The sequence below is a fragment of the Argiope bruennichi genome, chromosome 7 (genome assembly GCF_947563725.1).
Source record: "Argiope bruennichi chromosome 7, qqArgBrue1.1, whole genome shotgun sequence".
NCBI lineage: Eukaryota > Metazoa > Arthropoda > Arachnida > Araneae > Araneidae > Argiope > Argiope bruennichi.
Window position 1 is genome coordinate 93,108,931 of NC_079157.1, and position 25,684 is coordinate 93,134,614.

General features: G+C 29.9%; 1 protein-coding gene across 1 annotated transcript in view; it reads right to left on the bottom strand.

Annotated features, from left to right (window-relative positions):
- The window catches only part of LOC129975671 (elongation of very long chain fatty acids protein AAEL008004-like), a 64,542-nt gene that overhangs the window by 22,126 nt on the left and 16,732 nt on the right, over positions 1 to 25,684 (bottom strand). The window contains exons 2-4 of the mRNA XM_056088790.1: positions 22,184 to 22,305; positions 8,219 to 8,409; positions 4,151 to 4,240 (exon numbers count right to left, since the gene is read on the bottom strand). Of these exons, the coding sequence (XP_055944765.1) occupies positions 4,151 to 4,240; positions 8,219 to 8,409; positions 22,184 to 22,250 (348 nt within the window). The 5' untranslated portion in view covers positions 22,251 to 22,305. The remainder of the gene's footprint in view (positions 1 to 4,150; positions 4,241 to 8,218; positions 8,410 to 22,183; positions 22,306 to 25,684) is intronic.

Consider the following 25,684-nt stretch of genomic DNA (forward strand, 5'->3'; position numbering starts at 1 on the left):
TGTAGATTTCTGTACGGAGCAAATTTTTTAAAATTTGCTATATATATTTTCTTAGGGTTTTTTTTTTTTTTTTTTTTTTTTTTTTTTTGTCATTTTTAAATTTTTCTCCAAATTTCTCCGAATTCAAAGTTCTATATTCTTTACAATTGAAATATTACTAAATTATTACTTCTCAGAGTGCAAAAATAAGATTTTTTTAACGGCAATATTTTTTTCAATCCTATTAAATAAACTTTAGAATACTCTTAAAACCAATAAAAAATGTTGCCAAAATATTTTTTTTAAAAATAACGAAACCGAAACATACAAAAAATAAAAGCAGAGACGTTTAAAATGTCAACGTTGCCGAGCTATTGTGTATCTAAAAATACCATATTTCGAAATGGTCTGCATATAATCATTTTTTTATTAATTCTTGAAAAATTAATAAAAATTTCTGTTTAAAATGAAAAAAAAAATCGATTTCTTTAATTCATTAAATATTTAATTCACTCACTGCACTTTAAAAATTGTCTCTCTTTTGTCTTATATAGTAAGTAGACAAAGATTTTATTTTATATTTAGATAATCATGCTATCCAGTTCAAAATTGTATTTGGAATAATAAGTATCATATTATTGCAATAATAATGTATATAAGTATTATAATAATAATAATATAGTATCATATTATTGATGTCAGTATGAAATGATCAGACTGAACAATTTGACTTTTAGCTTCTTGCCCTAGAGGTGAGACTTCTCCATTCTTTCCTCTATTTTAGAACTTCCCGGATTGAAGTTCAGGGAATCTCGACATTTATTTAAATGATAGCTCATTGCTTGTCTCATACATTGTCTTGCCATCGTGCAAGTTAAAAAATGTGTAACGGCTTTTTCGAGTACATTCTACAGCTTTCCTAATTATTATTCCGAAAGTTCACGGTTAGCTCAGCAGGAAGGCGTGGAATTTCCTCAGATTAGTAGAATCATTTGCTAATAAATTGGTAATGACTCGGAAGACCGCGAATTTAATTGCGATTTTTTTGTTAAATAGCCGTGAAATTTCGGCTGGAAGTTACTTTTAGAAATGCAATGAAGACTTGATTTTATTTTTCATTTAGAAATATTTGTTTAGTCACTAAAACTATAGTTTGAACCTATTTCACCCAATTTAAAAATGGTTACAAGTGAAAAAAAATTAAGGAATAATGGCCTTTTTAAAGTGATAATTTCTTTAAAATGTAAATTATTCTGTATTGTTATTTATAATACAATTATAATTATTTCTTTTTTAAAAAAAATGACAACCAAAGAGTTGTCCGTCCAGCACCAACTACTAGCCTGGTCATGCTAATTTTTCTTTTCTATGAAAACTTCATCATCCCTAGACATATCATCAAAGGCAGCCTATTCCCCATCATGCTCCATTTTCGAAAGACCTTTCAAAAGAACTACTTTACATTATCTAAGAGGGGAAAAAACCATGTCTATGGAAAAAGTCCCTCAGCTCCAATTATTGTACCGATTTCATCAATTTTTATTTTATATGGAAGCTCATGACCCTTAGACACATCATTAAACATCACCTGTCATTCACCATGCCCACTTTCGTTTAAGAAGAATTTCAAAAACTGTACTATATAGTACGTTCTTTACATTCTTTATTATACGTAAAAGAGAGAGAGAGACCAATCTCAATGACTGAACCGATTTCGCCACTTAATTTAACCAATTTTCGTGCATAGCAACCAATACGAATGCTCTTCTTTTTTTTGCACAAATATAATTTAGAATAATATTTTCATTTGGTGCGATAAAATATAATTCCTCAAAGTTGATAGGCATTACTAAATTGCATATAATATGGTGGGTTAATATTACAGTTAACGCATGACACCTAAAAAATTATAATAGATCTACGGCACGTCAAAAACGATTGTTTAAAATGTATTAATAATTTTTCGTCATTTTTAATGGATTTCTTTTTTGTTATTTAATTTATTATAATTTTCACCCATCTTCATAATCTATATACTATAGTATCTGACTTACTCTGATCCAAAATAGCCAATATCTTGAGTGATTGGTTACCGAAAAGTAACGAATCCGTACCAGTTTTAATCTGAAAAACTGATCACCTCAAATATGCATAGCAATGGCATATACAGTACTTAAATTTGTGGAGCAGTTAATGCATATCGCAATTTCAAAAACAACTAACTGTTTTTTAAATGTATTAATAATAATATTTGTTCATGAAAACGTACTCATTTCAAATGTATGTCAAGGGAAATCCAATATTCTTTTACATAAATTTTGCTTAACAATAATAAAATAAATTTTTCCAGCCTATTTGGAGTAACTCATTTTGTTTGCATTTCGTTATTAAATGCTGTTGGTCCAAATAACAACAATGCTGATATGTTTCGGAATGCGATCAGTGCACGGAAAACACAAAACTGGGAACAATGCATGCAATTAGTCATATTCTGTTTGTTTTATGATTTAGAAATGATGTTCGAATTTTATGCGAACTAGAATAATGAGTATATTCCTTTGTTCTTTTTACCTTTCGTTGCATTCATATTTTAATGAAACTGAAATGGTTTCCTAAGTTTCGTGTTTCATTTTACAATCAGAATTTCTTTGTTGTGTTTAACTTTTAATAAAATTAAATATGATATGTTGCTAAAGAATAAATTTTGAAACTTCATTCAGAAAGTGGTTTCAATTTTGCTACTTTCTCGTTGCGAAGAATAGAGGATAGAAATCCTTTCAAATGTACTCCTAAAATAAGAATTTCAGAGAGGAAAAAAACAATAAATATATTTTTTTCTATTGAAATCATTTCATAATAAGATCTGTTTTGTGTTTCATCCATCAATGGATTTTCTAATCCTGCCTTTTATCATTAAGAATTATATCTATTCACACTTAAAGGAGTAAAATTATCTACGGGGTGATAGATAATTCCTCAGATCATTTGTATGATGAAAGGAAAGCTCTACTGAAATTTATTGTATACATTTGAGGAAAAAAAAGATGGGATTTGAACTTCTAGACCGGAATATAGTAGCATGATAATGTTTTAGGATTGGTTCGTTCATTTTTATAGTATTTTAAATTTTTAATTCTTAACTATAGCAATGATAAGGAACACAGAAAAATATATTTCATATCGCAGCAGAACATATGCATATGAAAGCAGTTACTAAAGCAATGAAAATTATAAAGTATGCTTTAAATTATTTTGAAAAATTAAACAAAATTAGAGAAAAAAAATTACACAGAAATAAAATCGATATAACTGAAAAAGTAAATTTTGATATTTTAAAGTAGTATAAAAAAAACTTTTATGCAATAATGCATTCCAAATATTGCCGCATTGAAAAGTCAGAAAACGATCGTCTCTCCATGGCCGAATGGTCATAGCACTGGACTTATAATCAAGAGATCGTAGGTTCGAATCTCGCTAGTGACAATGCGATGTACTGATTGTGTAAATATTTAATTCCTTGATTTTATGTTTTCATTTATTTCATGTTCCAGAAGATTCTGGACATTTCTTTAATTTACCAGACAAGTATTCTGGACTTTTCTAACTGTCTCCAGAAAAGTATTCTGGAACTTTCCCTGCTAGTATAAAAGCAGAAGATCTGTCAGTCACTGTGTTGAGTTAATAAATTGGTTTAGCTCTACTTCTTGTGTGTGTCATTGAGTTCCACACTAAAGAACCTACGTGACAATATTTTGATAAATTGATTTTAAATTTTAAAAAATCTAATTAAAATTTTGAAAAGTCCTTTCATATTGAGCACCCAAAAAGAATTTGATGTCTTTAAGCCAACAACCTGCCTTGTGCCCCGAATTTTAAGCAAGCCTTTCACAGTTAGAAGACAGTTAGCTACCCTTAAACATTATCATAATTAAAAAATATTAGCTTTTATATTAGCTTTATATTAGCTATTAATATTAGCTAATATTAAAAATATAAGTTTAGCTTATGCAAGTAAGTTTTTCCATAAATGAAAGGACAAAAAACAAATGTGTTTCATCTATTATTGATAATTATTTTTAAAAATAATCTATTTAATAAATGACCTCAAGCAAATATATGTTCAAATGTTATGTCATACGTCATATTTACGTCATACATACGTCATACTTACGTCTATAATTTCAGGATCTGTGCTATAGTTGATAGGCTCACATATCCAACTAAATTTCCCCCAAGGCGGTATGTATGAATAACTTCCTCCCTAAAAATATTTCATTTCAAATTATGCACAGAAGGTAAAAGAAAGTATATTAATAATTGACAGTACGTCAATATTAGATTGCTCTCAAAGTAGACAAATTTTTTTGAATAAATATTACATAAAGAGTGAATAATATGCATCAAAATTCAATAGCTGAATTTGGGGAACAAAAATATTATTCCGTTTCTAATTAATATTATCACTCAAGTAATTCTGAAAATTTTGATCGAAAAGATTACAAACTCCATTAAGCATATAATTTGTATTTGATCGCACCCACTTTTAATGATGTTTTTTTTTCTTAAGATGTTGATTTCAACTGGTTTTGGTCCAAATACATGGATGAGAAGCTTCCAGGATGGTTGTTGGTTCTCGCTTCCCTATTGGGCAAAAGTATATTATGGTATCAAGGTCACCTTCACTCTAATGACTGGAGGGGTGCACAATGGCCGATGATGGCTAACCTATAATTCCCACTTCAGTACTGTTATAGTGATTGTCGTTTAATTTTCCGGATGCTTAGAAAAGATAGGATTTATGATTAAGTTTGCTCAGTATTGGAGAGAGACCTTTTAAGCGTGGGTCTGATTTATCACCAGAAAATCATCAGAGATAATGAGTGGATTCTATAGAGTAAAGAATCCATTTTCCGGTGATAGTCATGTCTCTGTTTGAGAAATCGGCTTGTGTGCGGCTCGTAATTAGGGGTTGCAATACCGGACCAAAATTTCAATACCGGTATTCAGTATTTTTTAGACCTTAACACCGGGATACCGGTTTTAATACCGGTATTAGAAATTTTAGAAAAAGAAAGAAAACGCAGGTGTTTCTTTGTTTTATTTGCCAGTTTTATTAGAGAGGGTAAATATCAAAAAAAAATTGTAACTTATAAATTATAACAGCATATAAAGAATCACAAAAAAGTAAAGGAACGACTTATTTATTTAAATCACAAAAAAGTGTAAATATCACTATTCAGTCTGTGGTACTATTACAAATTTTTGGAATGCGATCTTAAAAAACATAATGTATCAATTGTACTGCCTTTAAGTCTGAAAAGTAATTTTGTGTGAAAATGACCAGCTGTCGAAAACGCTCTTTCGGCATCTACGCTAGTTGGTGATACTGTTAGCAATGCGCGATATACTTTTTCCAAGTATTTACCTCTAAATCCCTCCTTTTCAAATAAATCAATTTCTTGTCGGATGGTTTTGGATATAGCTGATTTCTGTATTGTATTTTAGTTCGTTGATTTTTTTTAATTTATTTATCGCTAATTCTAATTTTTGTTCTAGAGACAATTCCTTTTCATTATCCACATTAGTGTCATCATAATCTTCGATAACTACCGAATTCTTCCGAATGTGGATAGATTTGTGAGTAAAAAATTTTAAGAAAATTTACTATAAAAATCAAATTTAAATTATTTTCTTTTCTTCTTTCTCATTTTTATTTTAAAAATCATTATAATTATGTAAATACCATAAGACATTTTCTATTTCGGTATGCCTTTCTTCTGTGCGATTTTTCAATGTAATACATAATTCTTCTGATAATGATGTGTGCTGTTATTTCATGACTGCAACATGAAATTTATTGTTGCATTAGCTGTTAATAAATTAAAATCTCTCCGACATAATGCCTCTATAGTCAGTTTTATTGGAAGTAGAGCTGATATAGTTCTGGATATTAAGTCGAATTCACTATCTGAAATTTAATTTACAGGTTTAAGTCGATTATTGCTTTTTGGATTGGGTTTCTAAATTTCAAAAATAGGGAATTCTAAATTTCAAAAATCATTAGGAGTAAACTGTTCCAACGTGTCTTAGAATCTATTATTAACATATATTCCGTTTTATTTTCAGTTAGTATATATTTTTGTAATATGGCATTTTTTGTAGGGGAAAGTTTAATATCTTAACAATTTTTCGAACTTTATAAATTATAGGAAGCAATTTTTGATGGGTTAATATTTCATCCTCATTAGCAATATCGTCTTCAACAGTTATATTGTCATTATCTTCATTGTCAATATCACTCTCATTCTCTTCAAAGTCGGAATCCGAAGTTTCTATATCCACAGTATTTGGATTCTTCTGTTCTTTATTTTTTTTGGACATCTATTACTCCTATTTGAATTCCATGAGAAAAGCACAATTGCTAATTTGCACCAATCAACTTTCCAACTTTTTTCATAACTGTTGCTCCATTAGTCGTTACGGATACAATATCTTCTTTCAGGGATAATCCATGTTTCGCTAATTTAGATTTAAGCAATTCATTAAGCCATTAATTAGCTAATTAATTTCGCCCTTTAGAGAGACATAAAAACAAAAACGTATACTATTTTGCTATGTTGGCGATCCCTGAACATATAGTGGAGACAATTTAAAAAATTTCTAGTAAGTACCGAAAAACCGGTATTTAAACTTGTGAATACCAGTATTACGAAATTGTAAAATGGCTCAAAATACCGGTATTCGGTATCCCGGTATACCGGTATTGCAATCCCTACTCGTAATGGAAGGTAACTTGCTTTGTTCACAGAACCAGAAATTATTATTCGTGGTAGCGGGGTCATTCTATTCTCTGTCTGCAATGGCAGATTTAGATATTTTAAGACCTTAAGCGGTATGCATGATGGGCCCTTCTTTTAATAAACTTCACAATTTTGTTTCACTTTTCAATCTTTTATTTATTTTAATAAACGTGTTTATGATTTATTGTAGGTTAATTGTTTACTTGGTTATTCTATGAAAATGCTAATGTTTTATTTGTTCATTTTTCTATTTATTTATTTTTACTGCATTAATGACTGCACGGCATCCACAACTCTATTTAAGCAAGCTTTTCATTTTTATAAACACCATAATAAGGGAATATAATGAAACAAATAGAAACACGACCAATTATACTTGTCAATACAAGTGCGTTAATTCATAAAATTTATCATTTTTTACAAATTTATTTATTTGGCCATTAGATAAATAACGATAACATATATTTGTCGGAAATCCATATAGATAAGTCTTATTGTTTGATTACTAACTCAGATGAATTAACACATTAATTTGCTCTGCAATTTACTATATCATTAAGGTGAATTTTGAAATTTTCATACTTGTTATTATTTTTTATTTAATAGTTTTTCAAAGTGCATATATAATTTTATAATAGCTTAAATAGTCCACGACACGTCAGATTTCCAGTAAACACAATGTACCTTTATTAATGAAAGAGTGCTAAATATTATATTAGTGCATTTTAAAAGTAATCTATTTATTTCATAACACACATATTCAATGTTTTATACATTAAAATTTGTAACAACTAAAGTTTATTTAATTTTAATAATATCTTTTTTTTTCTTCGAAATTTAGAAATCTAAAATTCCTGTCATTCAACGTACATTCAAATCAAGTTGCCATTGGAAATTGAATAAAAATAAAAATAAATTATCTTTTAATGATGGCTTAGTCGATTGATAGTAGCAATAAATATGATGTAGAATATACAAGTAATTTTTGTTCAAAAAATAAACGTAGTAAACATTTAGTGCAAACTCCTTTGGAGAATTATTCCAGAATTTTTGAAATTTTTTTCTAAATTTTTACACATACAACAAGCAAACTTTGTCATTTGCTTTTTAAAATAATTTTCTTCTAAAACATTACAAATATATATTTAAATGCTGTCTAATTACATTATTTATAAAGAATAGCTGTCTATAACATGTTCCTATTTTCCCCTTAATTTTAATTCCTTTTATTCCAAGAATGAAGATATATTTATGTTTAAGAATAATTCTTGTAAATAAAATCAGATATCATCTAAAAAAAAATTTGTAAAAAAAAATTTACAAAAAAAAAATTTGTGTCATAGATTCGCACTCAATATTCGAAATTAATATTTCCACATTGTTTAGAATACTTTCATGTGAAGAATAACAATTACATTTTCGTATTACTTCATACTTACGTAAATGAAGAAACCTGCTGAAAATATGACCATGAGAATGTTGTAGAGTACAATGATCCCTTCGATTTTGAAAGGTTCTCTGTTTTTCATCCATTGAGGACCCAACACTTTCACAAAATAGACATAAGAAAAAATTATGGATAGGATTGGAAACGGGCTACCACATAAAGGCCAGTCGATTGTCCGAGGATCTGTAAAGTAACAGTAGAAAACGCTTTAGTTATATTTTAAGACAGAAAAATCTTAAATTCGGTTTTATTAAAAAATATTAATAAAAATCGGTTTTCTGGATTGTATTTATAAATTGGGACACGTAGGATTTCTTCTTAAATATGACAATTAATTAACGGAATAGTTCCATTAGAAATCCTTCGACTAGATTGACATCATTGCCAGCGTGTTTTTTAGTATGACTATAAGAATTTTTAAATAAAACAGAAAAATTAAAAATATTACATAAAGTCTTTAAATAAGATAATTAAAAAAACAAACCTAAATAAAATTTTTATCGAGACTTTTGATTGATATATTGTTTTTTCTTCTGTTGCATACATTATATTGCCGGGTTTGCACTCGGCCAGTAGGCAGCGCATGCGTAGAAAGGCTGAAAAATGAAATTCAATCGATGGCAAGTAATTGTACCGATGGGACAACAACATGCCGCTGAATTGTATTTTTTTCTTACTGCACTGGTAGAATTCGGGCGGGTTTTTTTGGCATGAAAAAAATAACATAACTTATCATAGATTAATTCAGACATTTTTGCTCTTTGTTCTTTCTAATGCGAGGTTGTGTGTGTGTGTTTTCAATTTATTCATCATTTCTTTTTTATAGTTTTGCAAATTTAGGTGCGTTGACCTTTTTTTTTTTTTTTACCATGTTTCTTTGAGTAAATATCTATCATTTTAATACCATACGCAGTGAAAAAAAAATTCAGGGACGCCAAGCCAAAACCGCAATTTATAGCCAAGCATGGAATACTGGAATCTCTCTTATGAAATATGGCAAACATTAATTAGTCCCTTTCTGCACATGCGCTGCTTACTGGTTATAACTGGCCGAGTGTAAACCCGGCATATAGATAAGATAAATGAAAATTCCCATTTTTTTTTTTTTTTTAATTTACTAAAAATCATTTGCACAAATGTTTTTGAAATCGCTTTGTGTTATTTTGAAATTTTTCATTTTGATTGTTGTCTTCGTTTGCCTACTTGTTTGCTCGTTTCATTTATTCTTCGTAATATTCTGTTCTACTGCTTTTTCCTGTTGTTGCTTCATCAGCGACAAAAGTGCAGCAAATTTGCAATGTAATTCATAATGAAGTGCCTTTTCTATTGTGTAATGATTAGAAGAAATGAAAATGGTGATTGATTCTTCATCGTTCCTTGTTTTAAAAGGCATCTGCTGTACTAGTTCTGTTCAGTGGAATTTCGTAGCCATTTTAGTAAACTTATAAGCTTCTAATTTCAAATAATATTTATAAAGCTTAAAATTTTTTAATAATTTTACAGATGGTAGCGAATTACAGTAATTTTATTGCAATAAATCTTTCTTGAGTAACGAACAAACATATATATATTTTTTAAATTTCTCAAACAAAATATAATTTTTATTATTGAATATACTGCAGAATTTTAATTCAATTTATTACTATAATATAAATTTAAATAACTATTAATGGTCACACTTGGTTGGAATTGATTAAATTTTCTGAAAAGTCCTGGAATTAGAATTCTGATTCAAGAACTATTCTTTACAATATGATATAAATGGCAGATTAAAAATTTAAAAAATGTTTAGTTTAAGCTGTAGAAACATGTCCTCATTCTTGCATCTTTGTACTTTTTTTTTCTCTTTTTTCCAAAAGTATTTTATTAAATAACAGTTCTAATTAATTATAAATAGTGGAATCTTCATTAAATAGTGTAAAAGAGAGGCTGTCTTGTATAAGTATATTTATAAAATAATCACCGGAAAAAGGTCTTCATTTTTTTAGCTTTGTAGAATATTACAATTTGAAGTCGTTTCGAAATTATGAATGGAAGAAGAAGACGCTTCTTGAATTTTCGACAGGTTGTGGGACCGTTACTCTCACGCAAGAATTTGACCTCGAATACTACATGCGAGTCATGAATTCTCTTTCCATGAGTAAACATGTTAATTAAATTCTTTTTTCGTGGAACACAGAAAAGCATTCAAGCATTTTTTTGTATCTTAAAATTAGTTAAAGTCACGCATACCAGTAGGTAAAAATAAAAAACAATCACTTCTGAAATCATGAATTATAGTTGAAAATAATTCATATTAATAGAACTAAAATGAAACCAGGTTGATCTAAATTCAAGGTTGAGTAATCAAATATTTGAAAAAAAAAGTAAAATATACGCAGCTTTTAAATGGAAGATAACTGAGAATTAAAATACTATTCATAATTTTGTTAAATATACTTATTTAAAATAAAAACCTTTCTATAAAAATATTTATTTAAATTTTGAATTCCATTCATTGGTTGAGAGAAGATTGTTTCAATTTTAAAGAGAAGCCTTCTTAAGAAAAACATAACTTTAATCACTTATATAGCACTGTTAATAATTTCTTTTATTGTAAGATGATTTATACATACAGTGGCTCCCAAAAGTGTTCGTACACCAACAAGAATCAATTAAAAACCTCATTATTTACCATTATATATTCTTATTTTTGCATGAAAATGTTTTCATAGCATATTTTTATAGTTCTTAATAAAGCAGAGAAGAATAAATTTTAATTATGATGCAAATTATTTTTTTTTAAATGACAATAAATAAAATTGCACAAAAATAGGACACAAAAGTGATCATACACTTTAAAAAAACATCACTAAATATGAAATTTTCTAAATTTTTATAAATGTTTAGTATTTAGTATGATATCCTTAATCCTTTATTCTTTATAACAGCTTTTAAACGTTTGGGCATAGATTTAACTAAACGGTCGGTTACTTCTGCACCGATCCTGTTCCATTCTTCGATCATTACTGCTTTCAGTTGAATTTTCGATTTAATGTCGTGACTTCTTATTCGCACCTCTAATTCTTTCCAAATATGTTGTATAGGGTTTAAATCCGGTGATTGAGCTGGTGTTTTAAGGGTTTGAGGGCAATGATAGAGGCAAAAAAGACGAACATTCATGGCCGTGTGCTTAGGATCGTTGTCTTGGTAATACACAAAGTTGTTTAAAATGCCCAATTTTGTGTGCTTACACTTTTAAATTATTATTGAGAATATTTATATAAACTCTATGATCCATTATACCATCAATGAATACTAAATTGTCTACAGCAGCCACTGACATACACCCCCAAACCATGACACCTCCACCGCCATGTTTTACTGTTCCAACCAAATTCTTGGGATTAAGTTCTTCGGGTTTTTTTTTCTCCATACAATGATTCTCCCATCCGACCCAAAGATGTTAAACTTACTTTCATCTGCAAATAAGACACGATTCCAATAGCTCTCTGGCTGGTTTATCATAGATTTGGCAAATTTAAGCCTAGTAATTCTGTTCTTCTGACTTACAAAGAAATTTCTTCGTGCAGAGCGGCCATGTATACCAGCATTCCGAAGAATTCTACGAATAGTTTCACAGGAAATAGGAAGTTCCATTTGATTCATTATATTGTGAAGTAAACTTTATTGCACTCAGACGTGGATTTTTTAGAAATTTACTCACAATATTTCTTTGACTTCTAGCTGACAGAATTTGAGAGCGACCATTACGAGGCTTGTTTGCAATCCTTTTTCCCTCTCTGTAACGTTTTATTATACTTTGCACCGTTGAATGAGGTAGATTAGTTATAGTTGCAATGTCTCTAATTGATTTTCCAGCTTTAAAATGAAATATAATTAATTTTCGTACGTCTAAACTCGTTTCTTTAAGAATGCGCGTCATGTCTAAGAATAAAGTAAATAGAATAAATAATTGTGATATTAAATGCTGAAATCAAACGATTTTAATGTATTTTTCAATTAGAAGAAAAATAAGCAGCAAAAGATATTTTTATGATGAATTTAAATAAATAATGTTTGGATGTACAAAGACTTTTGTGTTCTAATTTTGTGACATTTTTTATTTATTTATTTTTTAAAACAATACTACTTGATTTTTTATAAAAATATTTGTTCAGTTTTATTAAGAACTATTTAAAGATGCTAATTTAAAAAAAACCAACTAATAAAATGCTTTATTAAGAAGTATAGAACACAATTTCTGCAAATTTCTTTGTGTACGAACACTTTTGGGAGCCACTGTAGCTTCTAGTGGATTATAAATTTTTTCAATTATTCATATTATATTAAATGACAAAACTGATTAATTTTGAATGGAAATATATTTTAATTAATGTGCACTCGATAATTTTCTTTTTTTATTATCAGAAAATATTGACCAAATCAACTAAAGAAAAGAAACTAGCAGACGATATTTTTTCGGAAGTCAAATAATTTTGATCACATTCTATTAAGTAATGGATTAGAAGACAAAATGATAAAAGCAAAAGTTTATTAAAATAAAAACATATAAATATTTAACGAACTATTTTTTTCTATTCAATATAGATTGACTTCAAAGAAATATTTTTAAAATTATAATTTCGTAATAGCATGGAAAAATGTGTAAAATAAATAAACAAAAATCGAAATACAATATTAAACAACTCAGAAAAGTACTTTCTTTTGTCATTGTTCTATCATTGTTGCAAAACTGCTAAAAAACTCTCTGGAATACCAGAAAACAAATCGATACATTAAATATTTTTACATAATTTATTAAAAAAAAACCTCTTCAAAAAATCGAGACAATTATATTCTTTTTAACCTTGTCAAGGCTTCGGAGTACGTATTAATATAAAAATAATTAATATATAATTAAATTATTTTAATTTTTTAATTAGTACTATTTATTATTAAGGTTTAAATTTTAACCTCAATTAAATTCTTAAAAATATAATTAGTACCTTATAGATGACCGAAGGTACTAGAAATGGGAATCAGTTTCTTAAGGAGGATTCTAAGGTAATCCAACACTGACGACCTTGTCATAATGAAGGACTTCCGTATTAAAAAGCATCAATCAAACTGAAATGAATACTGATCAACGCCCAAGGTATCCAACATAGGTATCCAACGTACTGATCAAAATTGCAGCTTAGACTTCAACGCCCTTTTTTTTTTTTTTTTAGGTTTTATTAGTTATATTAGTGTACTATTTTAAGGCTACATGAAGAAACCTCGAAAAACCTCGGAATTTCGAATCGCGGTCATATGATGATAAACGACTGCCTTCTGAATTTAATAGAATATCCTCATTAAAAAATACTTGCTTTGTATATTTGAAACTCAGTACGCCTTGAAACATTTACATAATTGAATTTCCGATACATTTTTATAAAGGTTAGAAGTTCAATAAATATAAAAAAAACTACTTTTAACGAGTAACTTTAATGTGGAATGAAAGAAAGAATTGCAATTCTTAAAATTCTATCTCGAGATTTGAAAGAATATCCATACTTTGGCAACTAGTGTTTTATGCGAAAAAAAAGAAGCCTTTTATGAAATAAATTACTTTTCTTAAAAAAATAATATCGCATATAAACGTAAATAAAATGAAAACAGAGATCAATTCCGAGGATCTTCATGCTCAATTCTAATTAGATATATAAAACATATTCAATGCCTATTGGCTAATGCATTAATGCATAAATGGCGAATTTTTGAAAAATGAAATCCTTCGATTCAAATTTCTAAACTAGGATCGATGCTTCGTAAGAAAATACTAAAATTTTCATCCTAATGTAATTTTATGTTTTTAAGCTAGTAACACAAACACTAAAATTTAAACTTTCATAATTTACTTCACAATATATTAATAAATATTACTTTGATTTTCATGCATATAAAGTATGCAAAAGAAATATTTTAATAGTTAAAACATTTCAACTCGAGAATATGATGAATCTCCCTGAATCTATAAAACGTATTTTTGAAATTATACCTGTCTGTAAATAAGATAGTTCAAAAATATTACTTGCTGGGCAAATATAATTTGGTGCATGGTTTTTAGCACCATCTTTGTAGATTTCTATAAAATTTTGAATGAAATCCATACACAGGAAGCTTGTCTATCTATAGACCCAAGTTCATAGGAATATTAGTAATTCAAAACGCAAAGAGCTAGTCTTATTTTCTAAAATACGGATCCATAGCACGTCTTAAATCAAATTCGTCAAAGGGTTGATCGTTTGTTAAGCATGCATAGAAACGCGATAACTCAGAAACATAACGACTGGGGAAAATAAAAATGCTATTGAAATAATAAGATTATTCAATAATGTGAATGTTTGACAGTTTATATTCAATTTTGATTCTAATCAGATGGTAAGAAGACTGTCAAAATATATTTTCATTTTTCTTCACTATATTAAGAAGACATAAAACTCTCATGTGCTGGATTCTGAAAATAAAAATCTGAACATTCTTATCATTCAAGAACTTGCTCAAGGTTCACAGATTAATGCGGGAAGGGAAGGGCACAATATCTTTAGTAGAAAAATGCTAGAAAGTTTCGAGGAGACCATTCTTAGTGATTAGATTCATGTTAATATCTTCTCTGTCATTATACAAAATAAAGGGAAAAGTCTTTTAAGCCCTTTAATTTCAAAATGGCGTCTCATAGAGACAGATAATTAACGTGTACTTACAGTGACGTGACTATGTTGAATTTATTGAGATAGGTTACAGCATTCCTAACGGAGAAATAAGGGAGTTGCGAAAATAAATCAAAATATAAAGGAGATCAGCCAAAAAAAGTCCAGTTCGAAAAACTTTCTGAGACTTGAAAAAGGGCTCGTCTTAAAATGAAAAATGTATTCTCCGTCATCCTCCCCCACTCATCGAGTGCATTTTTTAGGGTTTTATTATTATTATTAGTTTTATTCATTTTCTTCCTCGCTGAAATTTTACTTCTCCATTGCTTAACTTGGAAAAACTGAATGATAATATCGGTGATTTTCTATTTTATACAAACTCTTTTATAAGTCCCGAAAATTTTATGATTTTAATCGCAAATATCACCACTCAATTTTACAAATAACTCTATAAACTTTTTCCTGTAATTTTATTACATTATAGTATACATTTCCTTGCCGGCGTCCTGGCATAGGGGTAGCGCGTCTTCCCCGTGATCTGGGCGTCCCGGGTTCGAGTCCCGGTTTGGGCATGGTTGTTCTTCTGTTGTTCTATCTGTGAGATGTGTGAATGTGCCCTCCTGTAAAAAGGGGTTGTGCAAGCGAATGAGTGATGCGTGAGTAGCAAAGTCGTACTCTTGGCCCTAGTTGGCGCTGCTATAAAAAATAAGAGACGTCCCCCTCAGGCTTAAATCGCTGTCTTCGTAACAGCGGGCTTGTCAGTGGCAAGTGCCATAAGAAAGAAACAAACAAACAACAATACATTTCCTTAATTGGAGATTTTTGGTCGATCACCTTTATTTTTTGTAACTTCCTTATTTAGCTGCTAGGAGCGCTGTAAAATCTCAATAAATTCAGCATAGTCACTTTAATATAAATACTCGTTATTTCCCTCGCTATACGACACGCCATTTTGAATTTAAAGGACTTAAAAGGATTTTACCTATCACCTTGTATACCTGTAGATAAAAATGGCATGATTCTCAAATCAATGATTAATATCAAATTCAATCTATTTATATGGCTTCATATTTCTAATTTGTCCGTAAAAATTATACCAAGCACTTTAAATTTCTTTTGCTTTCAGCGATTGTATCCGTGTTAGTATCCTTGTTTTGCAGCTTGTAAGTATAGGAACGAAGTAACAAAACTGACAGCTCAAACCCCAACAAAGGATGCAACTGACGCAAAAAATCGGATATTCCCTGTCGGAATAAAGAGAAGACTATCTTTTGTTACATAGAATCGGAATTTCCTGCTTAATTAATAGGTCATTCCAACGCTAACTCTTAATGTCAAGGTCCAGTCACTAGAACCTGTCTTGAATTTTAATAACCAAATAATTGTGAGAATATCGACTTGACAACCTCTGAAGCGTTCTTCTTTTTCATGTCAGTGGTCTGTAATTAGCAAAATCTGCTGATCAATTTCCATTATCATCTTTGTTTCCAGCCTGAGGTTGCCTTTAGAAATGCAGAATTGTTTTATTTTTTAATATATGCCTTCAGTATATGCTGTATCAAATAATCAATTCAAATAAATCTCTTTGTGGTCAAGATTATTTCATATAATTAGCCGCTTAATCTATTTTGCTGTTGATTTGTTATTCTTTGCATGTATTAAGAACACTCTTTGAAAAACAGGAGCCATTATAATGCATCCGCATGACTAAACGATATTTATCACTTATTATATTCAAACAAATAATATTGTCACGAGCTAAAAAATAGTAAGAATTTGAATAATCGTAGATGATATTTTATTAGAACTCGAGCGACAAAATAAAAATAAATATTAGGTTTATAAAAATGTATTTTTATTGCACATTGTTTTGATGGCAACATTTTATGCTATTATCTTTGTGATTTCTTGAATGAATGCCGGATTTACACTCGGCCAGTTGTAAGATGGCTAGTAGGTAGCGCATGTATAGAAAGGCTGAAAAATGCTGTTCGATTAATGGCAAGTAATTGCCCCTACGGAACAGCAACATGCTGCTGTATTACATTTCTTTCTTACTGCGCATGCGTTGATAGAATCTGGCGGTTCTTTTGGCGTGAAAAAATTTATCACATATCATAGATTAATTCCGACATTTTTTGCTCTTTGTTCTTTCTGATGTGAGATTGTGTGTGTGTGTGTGTGTGTGTGTGTGTGTGTGTGTGTGTGTGTGTGTGTGTGTGTGTGTGTGTGTGTGTGTGTTTTAATTTCTTTAGTCATAAAAATATTAAAAAAAGGATTCCAATGTCTTGTCTAAAAAGGCGTTGCTTTATACATAAACCGACTTTCGCACAACAAAATTTGCAGAAAGAATAACAAATCAATAAAAAAGTCTAAAAATATATATTAATGAAAGTAAAAGTGAAGGTTCTGCTTTGAAATTTCTGTCCACAGCAAGCAATTTTTTTTCATCATAACTTTAACTTCGTCGAAAACATGAGGGCAACAGATTTGAAGTAACAAAAAATTTATTTGAATTTCATTATAAAATTAAAAAGGCAGTTTAGCAAATTGTATTTCAAATTGGTTTTCAAGAATTCATTGAAGCATTAAAAAAATTGTACAAAATGAATACCACTAAAGATTTAATTTTTTTAAATTTTTAAGATTTGTAAAAATGGTTTTGTGCCTACTACAAGATGAACAGTGGACTCCAAAATAAAATGTGTACATCATATTTAACTTTTTGAACATGTATCGATTTTTTTTTATGGTTTCTAAGCGCGCTTCAATAAATTTTGTTTAATCTATCTTAATAAAAGCGCATTGCGTTGTTTTAAACATTATAATCTTTGGTTTCTTTTTTTTCTTACTTTTAATTACATTAATACATTCTGAAACTAAATAATTTACAATTAATTATATGCAATAAATAAAATAGTAACTTTTATAAGGCGATCGAACCATTTTTAACTTGCCTGGAGACAACTTTTTCAGTGCCTCAGTCGAGTACAAAGCTACTTAGGCAGAAATTCTTAAACCGACAATAATCTGAAACTTTTTCGAATTCCTCTAGTATTCGAAAATAAGAAAACTAAGCTTCGATTATTAAGAAAAAGAAATTAATTCAATTAAAAGTAATTATTCAACAAATTTTAACAAAAAAATGTTTTGAATCAAAATGATGTTCTTGAATATAGATATGAAAAAATAAAATGCTATGAAAATTTTTGTAGCCTTATGTTTTTGCTCAATAAGCAGTGATATTTGCAGAAAAACCGGCACAATTTTAATCCGCAAACTTCGAAATGTTTTGTATTAAAATGATGTTCTTAGTTATTTTGAATATAGATATGAAAAAATAAAATGCTCTGAAAATTTTTGAAGCCTATAATTTTCCGATTCGACAATTTTGAGGTAATGAGTCATAATTTTGAGAATATATGCTTTTTTGAAAAGTGTGCCAGTATCTGCCACACAAAAAATATTTTAGTTTATACCCATCCTTTAAAAAGAAAGAGCTAAGCAACAACACAAAAAAAAATCTTGCCCTATTTTTAACTTACTTCTATTAAGACGATATCGTTTTTCATCGCAACAGTCATTTGAGAAACAATAACAACGGCGAAAAATAGCATTCAAGTTGTTTCTTTTAATATGTTTATTTTTCATCTTACATTTACGAGCAATTTTAAGAATACATTTTTAGAAAAAGCGACACAGTTTTAAACCACAAAATTCGAAATACCATGCTTGCGTGTCTCATTTGACTGACCATCGTATAGATGTATCAAAGAAACCGGAAAGAAAGAACGACAGCTTCCAATCGTTTTGTTATCACTATGTGGCCTAATAAACTTCAAGATCATGATAATAAGCACACACGTTATACTTCTATAAATTGGCCGATTATCTGGCCTCAACAACTTATTGTTGTTCGTTTAAAGAAGAATATTGTTGTGGCCATTAAAATGAATGGTAAGGTCGCCAGAAAGAAGAAGTGGACGGCTGAGAAAAGTTACTGAACCGTGCCGCCTGTAGGTCAGGAAGAGTTTGCTACCCAAATTGCCTGAAACCGGTCAACCGGTCACAGAACGAAACAATCGCCCTCGCGGACTCAATGAAAATCGTCTGCAGTTGTTTTCCCTTTTCGAGATTTTTTATTCCTACTCTTCGGATAAATAAAAAAATAAAATAAAGAGTTGAACTCAATTTCTAATGATGACGTTTACGAATTCTCAAATGTATTCTAAATCTCTATATTATAAAGCAGCACAAATAATCTCTCCGAAAAAGATTTTATCCCCTTCTCCCTATATAAGGTTGTGAACTTGGGATAAGACCGCGACCATCGTATTGATGAACATTTATGAAATATAGATCCTTGCCATGAGTCTAATATTTGCATTGAATCCATCTAACGAATATGCATTTTCGACGCTTGTTTCTGAACCAGTTGAAACCCAAATTTTATACAGAACTAAGGTTAATCATAAGATCGTATACCTAATTTCATTGATTTAAGTTATTACGTTATTTAAGTCAATTAGTTATTGTGTTTACATGCATGCGAAAGCATAGACCGACAGACAGTCAACTCATTGACTGACTTGGTTCTAAATTTGATAAGAATCTACATTTTATATGCTAAACCTGTGTACAAAATCTTATCTGTCTAGCATTTATGCTAACTAGCTTTATGTTTCATAGTTATCGATCATCTGATCAACCAGACAGAATTTGATAGAAATACATTTGATCTTAAACCCATGCAATAAATTTCATCTGTCTAGCTTAAAATATTTTTGAGTTATCGTACTGATTGACAGACAGAGAGATATAATGCCATTTTTTTTTATTTTTTTTTGTTGTTGTTGTTAGGGGAGGTCCAAAACATGGACATTTGTCAAAATCTCGAATTCAGCTTTTTGGCGATTACAATGCTTTCTCTATGTTTTATACGCGAGAAAGTAAGAATCTTTACTGGAGATAATCTCTGTTCATAGATCCTTTTAAATGAAACTAATTGTAGTTAAACAGCAAAGCAATTTCTTTTAGTTTGAATTTTCCCTTTCTTTAATTATCAGAAGAATACTCAAATAACCTTTTCTTTTCTTTCGTATACAATTTCCGAATTTATTCTACCGGTAACTAAACTATACTTTAAAGAATCTGAAACAAAGTTACATGTAAATGAAAGTTTACTATTTTGTCATCAAGAACAGCATGGTTTTTAAAACAAAATCATTAGGTTGGCGAACAAAGTCTCAATTTTAAGGAAAGTAATTCGCTCTAATTTTTTCAATTGCCTATTTTCTTTTTAATATATAGAAAATAATTTAATAATTTTAATAATTGCTGGGGTTTTTTTCTTGCATAAATCTGCTTTAGCTATAGATTTATTTTGAATTTCTCTAATTTTAAGAAGATAAATGTAGATGCAGTGCATACCGTTTTAAGACATTTACAGCGCAGAATATTTTTAAAAGAAGCATCCTACAATTTACAATACGATAGAATTTAATGGTTCCCATTATTTTGTGAGAGAAAAAACGGAGAAAACATTCTTGTGCATAATATTAATTTCTGAACACAAGTTTGTGCATTCTTAAGTTTAGTCTAAGCATTTTATGACTACTTTCATATTCATGCGTATTCAGAAAAAATTGTATGCAAATTCCATTATTCATTTTGAATTTACAATTAAATCTACATGTATTTTACAAATAAATTCAAAATATACAAATTGCAATATTATATATTTTTTATTATTAAATTAACTGCTTTTATTTTGTTTTGCTTGTCAAGAATCATTTGTATTTCAGTCACAAAACACTGTCTCATATCCTTGTCGTAACCATTATGACCACTGAACGATTAAATAGGCATTCATATATCATCTTTATTAAGAATTTCTCTAATTTTATAAAAAAATAATTATGTGATATCCATTGTTGTAATATTCAATAAATTATTTTGTGTATGCTTTATTTTTAATACAGAATTGTGATAAAAAAGTTTTTTAAAAATTCTATAAAAAAACCTGCACATTCCAAAAGAAAAAAAAAAACAGCAAAATTAAGAGAAATTTTAGTTTAAAAAAAAACTTTCTACAAAGAATTTCAAAATGAGGAAAAATAAAACATAAATGAAGAATGCCTCAAAGAAAATGGAGAATGTGACAGCAGTTTATTAAAGTCAAGAATACAGTAATTCACGATTCGTCTATTAATTTTTTTATATGCTTAAAACATAAACCTTCTAATTCTCTTATTTTATACATCGATTTCCTTTAGTGACCATGCTATAATAAAAGTGAATAAATGATAGAAAAAAATGGAATAAGCTACATAATGGTACATACAAATTACATAATGGTACAACATAAGCTAGTTAATGGTACATAAAAAAGAACCGCCTAATCATCTAAAGCAAGAGCGTAATCCCAAGTAATCCGGTTCCTTCCGACCGTGACCCACGGTGGAATGTGGAAGAGTATGTAGTCAGCAATAGAAGTACATAAAAAAGGGGGGAGAAAAGATGTCTTAAAATGTATCAATGGTCCTTTTTCCTTGTGAGAAAGAAGTGGTCCATATTTTTTTTTACAACTGCGCTATATAGTAAATGAATGAAACGATGACCTTTGGTCATATTTTTTTTTTTAAGCAGGAGCCATCTAGCCTTATACTGGAGGATCTCATGGAAACAAACTTAAATGGGCTTTCTGAGTTACAGTCTTTCCAGGTATTTAATGAGGGAATTTTCATTTTGGGCAACTAAAATTAGTGAAACAAAGAAGTTTGATTGACAGAATGCAATTCAACACAATTTCCATTCATAGTAGCAGCGATAGGGGTATGAAAAGATTTTGGGAAATAAAATGTATTTTTAAACACAAATTTGCAGCCATGGTAACGGTAAAAAAATAATAATTTTGGAAAATCTAACCAGTTATTCAAATTTTGCAACTGGCATGTAATTTCGAATTTCTAACTAAAATGATATTAAACAATTCTATATCAGGAAACAAAAAACATAATTAGCAACTAACCATTTTCGTAATCACTTTGTAAATGATTTTGAATAACAAAATGCATTTATTATTATTTTTTTTTACAATGTATAATAGAACTTACGGCAAAGTGATATTTTTAAAAAAAAGATGGACAAAGATTTTCTTTAAATAATGTTAATTTGATTCCAGAAGATAATTGTATTTGTTTCATAACATGAGCACTTTAAAATTTCATATTTTTAAAATACTTTTTAAGTGATTAAATAAGGGTAGATATTTTACTTACCGCTTTTAGACATCATCCAATGGTAAAATTCGAATGGTGCTCGGAAAGCCTGTGCCACATATTCCATTTTGGTTTGTTCTTAAAAGTCAAGCGGATGCCTCAGTTACAAAATTAATAGGTCCCTGTAAACGAAAAAAAAACCATATGAATTTCTGATTAAAAAGTACAAATAATCATGTATTCCTTCACAATTTAACTTAACTAAAAATTATACGTGTAGTAATTCTCAGAAAGTCTAGATATTATTGTTGTTTCTTATGGCACTTGCCATGGGCAAGCCCGGTGTTCGAAGACAGCCGGTTTAAGCCCGAGGGGGAGCGCCTCTTGTTTCTATAGTAGCGCCATCTAGGGCCAAGAGTACGACTTTAGCTACACACATGTCACAACCCTTCTTACGGGGAGGACTTCATTCACGCATTTCATTCATTCAACCACAGATCGTAATTTAGACCTGAATCAGAGAACGATCACCCTTGATGCAGTACACCCAGTGGTATTACTCTCGACATGGAGGACTTTGTGACCACGACAGATTTAACGCGCGTCAGCCACCAAGCACGCGGGGAGTCTTCGGCCGGCGGGGTTCGAGCTAGCAACCAAAGGGACATGAATTAAATTAGCAATTAACCCACTATATAAAATTAGCACTATGTTTAATACAGATATCGGTACATTGTTACTTTCTCATATATGAGTTCCAAAAAAAAAAAAAATTGTAATCGTCAAAAAATTTGAATTCGAGGTTTTAACGAATCAGACCTTCCTGAATTCCAAAAACACATTTTTTTCGGCAGTCTGTCGGTCTGACTGTGAGCGCAATAATTTTTGATCAAATTTTGTGAAGTTAATTTATTTTGTTGTGCTGTTTGTGTTGTCAGGTTTGTTTTATTAAGCGATATTTTTGTTATTTTTGTGGGCGCGATCAAATCTGTAGAATTTTATCAAATTTTAAACGAAATTAATTCAAAGTAAGTCTGCCAGTCCGGCTTTTCGAATATAGCATAATAACTACAAAGAAAAGAAAGTTAGAGGGATAAAATTTGATCACAAATTTGACATCTAAAGTGTAAATATGTATCAAAATCGGAGCCAGATCTGTTAAGATCTATTGACTGTCTATCGGTCTGTACTTTCAGAAGCATGTAAACGGATAACTGAAAAACACAAAGACTTAAACATATAAAATTTGGCATATGAACTTGTGCCTACAATCGCAGTTCTGACTCAAATTTTAATTTTAATCTGTTGGAAAAAAGCATAACATGAAAAAAATAAGAACCACTTATTCTTAAATGTTAAGAAAATATATCACAAATTTGTAATTCCAAATTTGCTTCAAGAATATGAGTCTATAAACGAATGCTATCACTCGACAAAGAGATGGTATGCAGTGAGTAAGTCAACCATCTAACTCTCCGACCCGCCACGAAGGCCCACGGATTTAAACCATAAAAACTAAATGATCGGACCGCCGCAACAGCAACATTGGCGGTAACTGGGGTTGAGTCCTAAGGGCCGTCACCGGCCACGGTACAACCCTCCCCGAAGGAAGTACGTCCCGTTATCGATGGGAGGAGCCAGATCCCCCATCTATTAGTGTACCCTCCAGGGTGGCGAGATCCAACCAACATGCCGGAAGCATCTCATCCTCATTTCGAGGTGCCCCACCCGGGGGTCAAATGCAGTGAGTAAAAATTAACGGCTTTCTGGAAATCTTTGTCAGGTCTCGCCGTTCGTCTGCATTAGATGCCTTTTCTTCCAGTTCTTTCCATAAGGTTGTGAATCAGAAACATATTATTTAAATTCGAATCTTGTGTATTTAATATTCACTAGCCACTTTTGACAAGTCAACTGGTTTCGCAGGGAATTGAAATTACATATGATTAGTTCGCCATATTTAATTTCAGTTGAATCCCCCTGTGACGCAATTCCATATCCATGATTCCATAAGTTGTGAGACATTAAAGCCATGTTATTTTAATTGTCTTACATATGCTCTATTTTTTTGCATCCATGAGCCTTCCTAATGTAGACAAATCCCAAGACATCAAAGCGCTAATAAAAATGCAATAATCCGTTTCATCTCTCATCTAATTTTATAATATGGAAGATTCGTGTTTTATTCTCCTTATAAATTATAAAAATATTAAACAGAATCCGCCATCTTTAACTTTCAATCTTGATAGGAAGTACCGCTATTAAACATTTGAAGAAACAAGGAAAGAGGCTTTATTTTCCAAGGCAACAAAATAATCTTATTATTAGAAAGGAAACAAAAAAAAATATTTTATAAAAAAAATTGTCAAAACTCAGGAAATATTTGCAAGACTACTAAATTCATATGAATTAAAAATATGTCTTTTGAATTTTTTTTTATATAATATACTTTTAGGAAAAGATGTAGAAATCATTTTTCTGTAATAATATCCTCGGAAACTATCGCGAAAGAAATTCAAAATTCAGTTTAATTTTTAATTAATTAAAATTTTATTTAAATAATTGCTTCGAGGTGCACATTCCCATCCTTCAAAATATATATGTGCCAGATTAGATAACTGTAGTCAAACGGTTTAATTAGTGCGTTAAAACATGCGCAAAAACAGTCACACACATTAACCTCTATTATTAGTAGAGATATAACTAGTTCACTTTTGAGGTTTATTGCAAATTATTACTCCACTTGATTCCGCTATTAATCGGATCTTACCGTATTGCTTAGTAAAATGTAATCATCTCCTTCTTTCTCTTTTAACTTATTTTAATGAAATCAACGCTTCCTGGCTTATGCTGAAAAGCAAGAAGGATTTCCATATCTCAGAAGAGACAATGTATTCTGTTATTTTATAAAGCCGCGAAAAGTAGATAATAAATTCTAATCCGAATTATTGCCGGAATCTTGTGAGTTTATAATTTAAATTTGTCCTCTAAAATTTTAATTAAGGAAAGAGATAAAATAAACTTTTAGTTCGCTAATAAAAAGCATGATTTAAAAAATTCTGAATAAATGAAATAATAATTTAATTCTTTAAAAAAAAATCTTGTATTCGGAAACCAGTTTACACTCACTCGCATTTCCTGCCGGAAATAAATTTCAAAATTTTGTCACAAATTTTCAGAATTAATTAGGAGAAATAAAGGTCCTATCGGAATTCCTGATTACGTTCAATAGCCTAACATCCCAAAGGCCGCACCGATACCAGTTTGCAGAGCAGAATCACCCCTGGCAGAAAAACGCGAGCTGCATTTTATAAAAGTAAACTGAGCTGACCTTGTCGAGGTGAAATTGCCTCAATATTTAGTTCAGAGAAGGTTGAGGTCAAATCTCTCCTACTGAACTTGTTATATTGCTACCTGTGTTCTATTCTTGAAAGATAGAATCGCTTCTGACTTTTCATAAGCTTGAACTTGTTAATACTTGTAAAATTGCTCAAAATGACAGCGAGACGTGTGTGTGTATGTGTTCTTTTTCTTTTCTTTTCTTTATTTTTTTCTTTCTTTCTT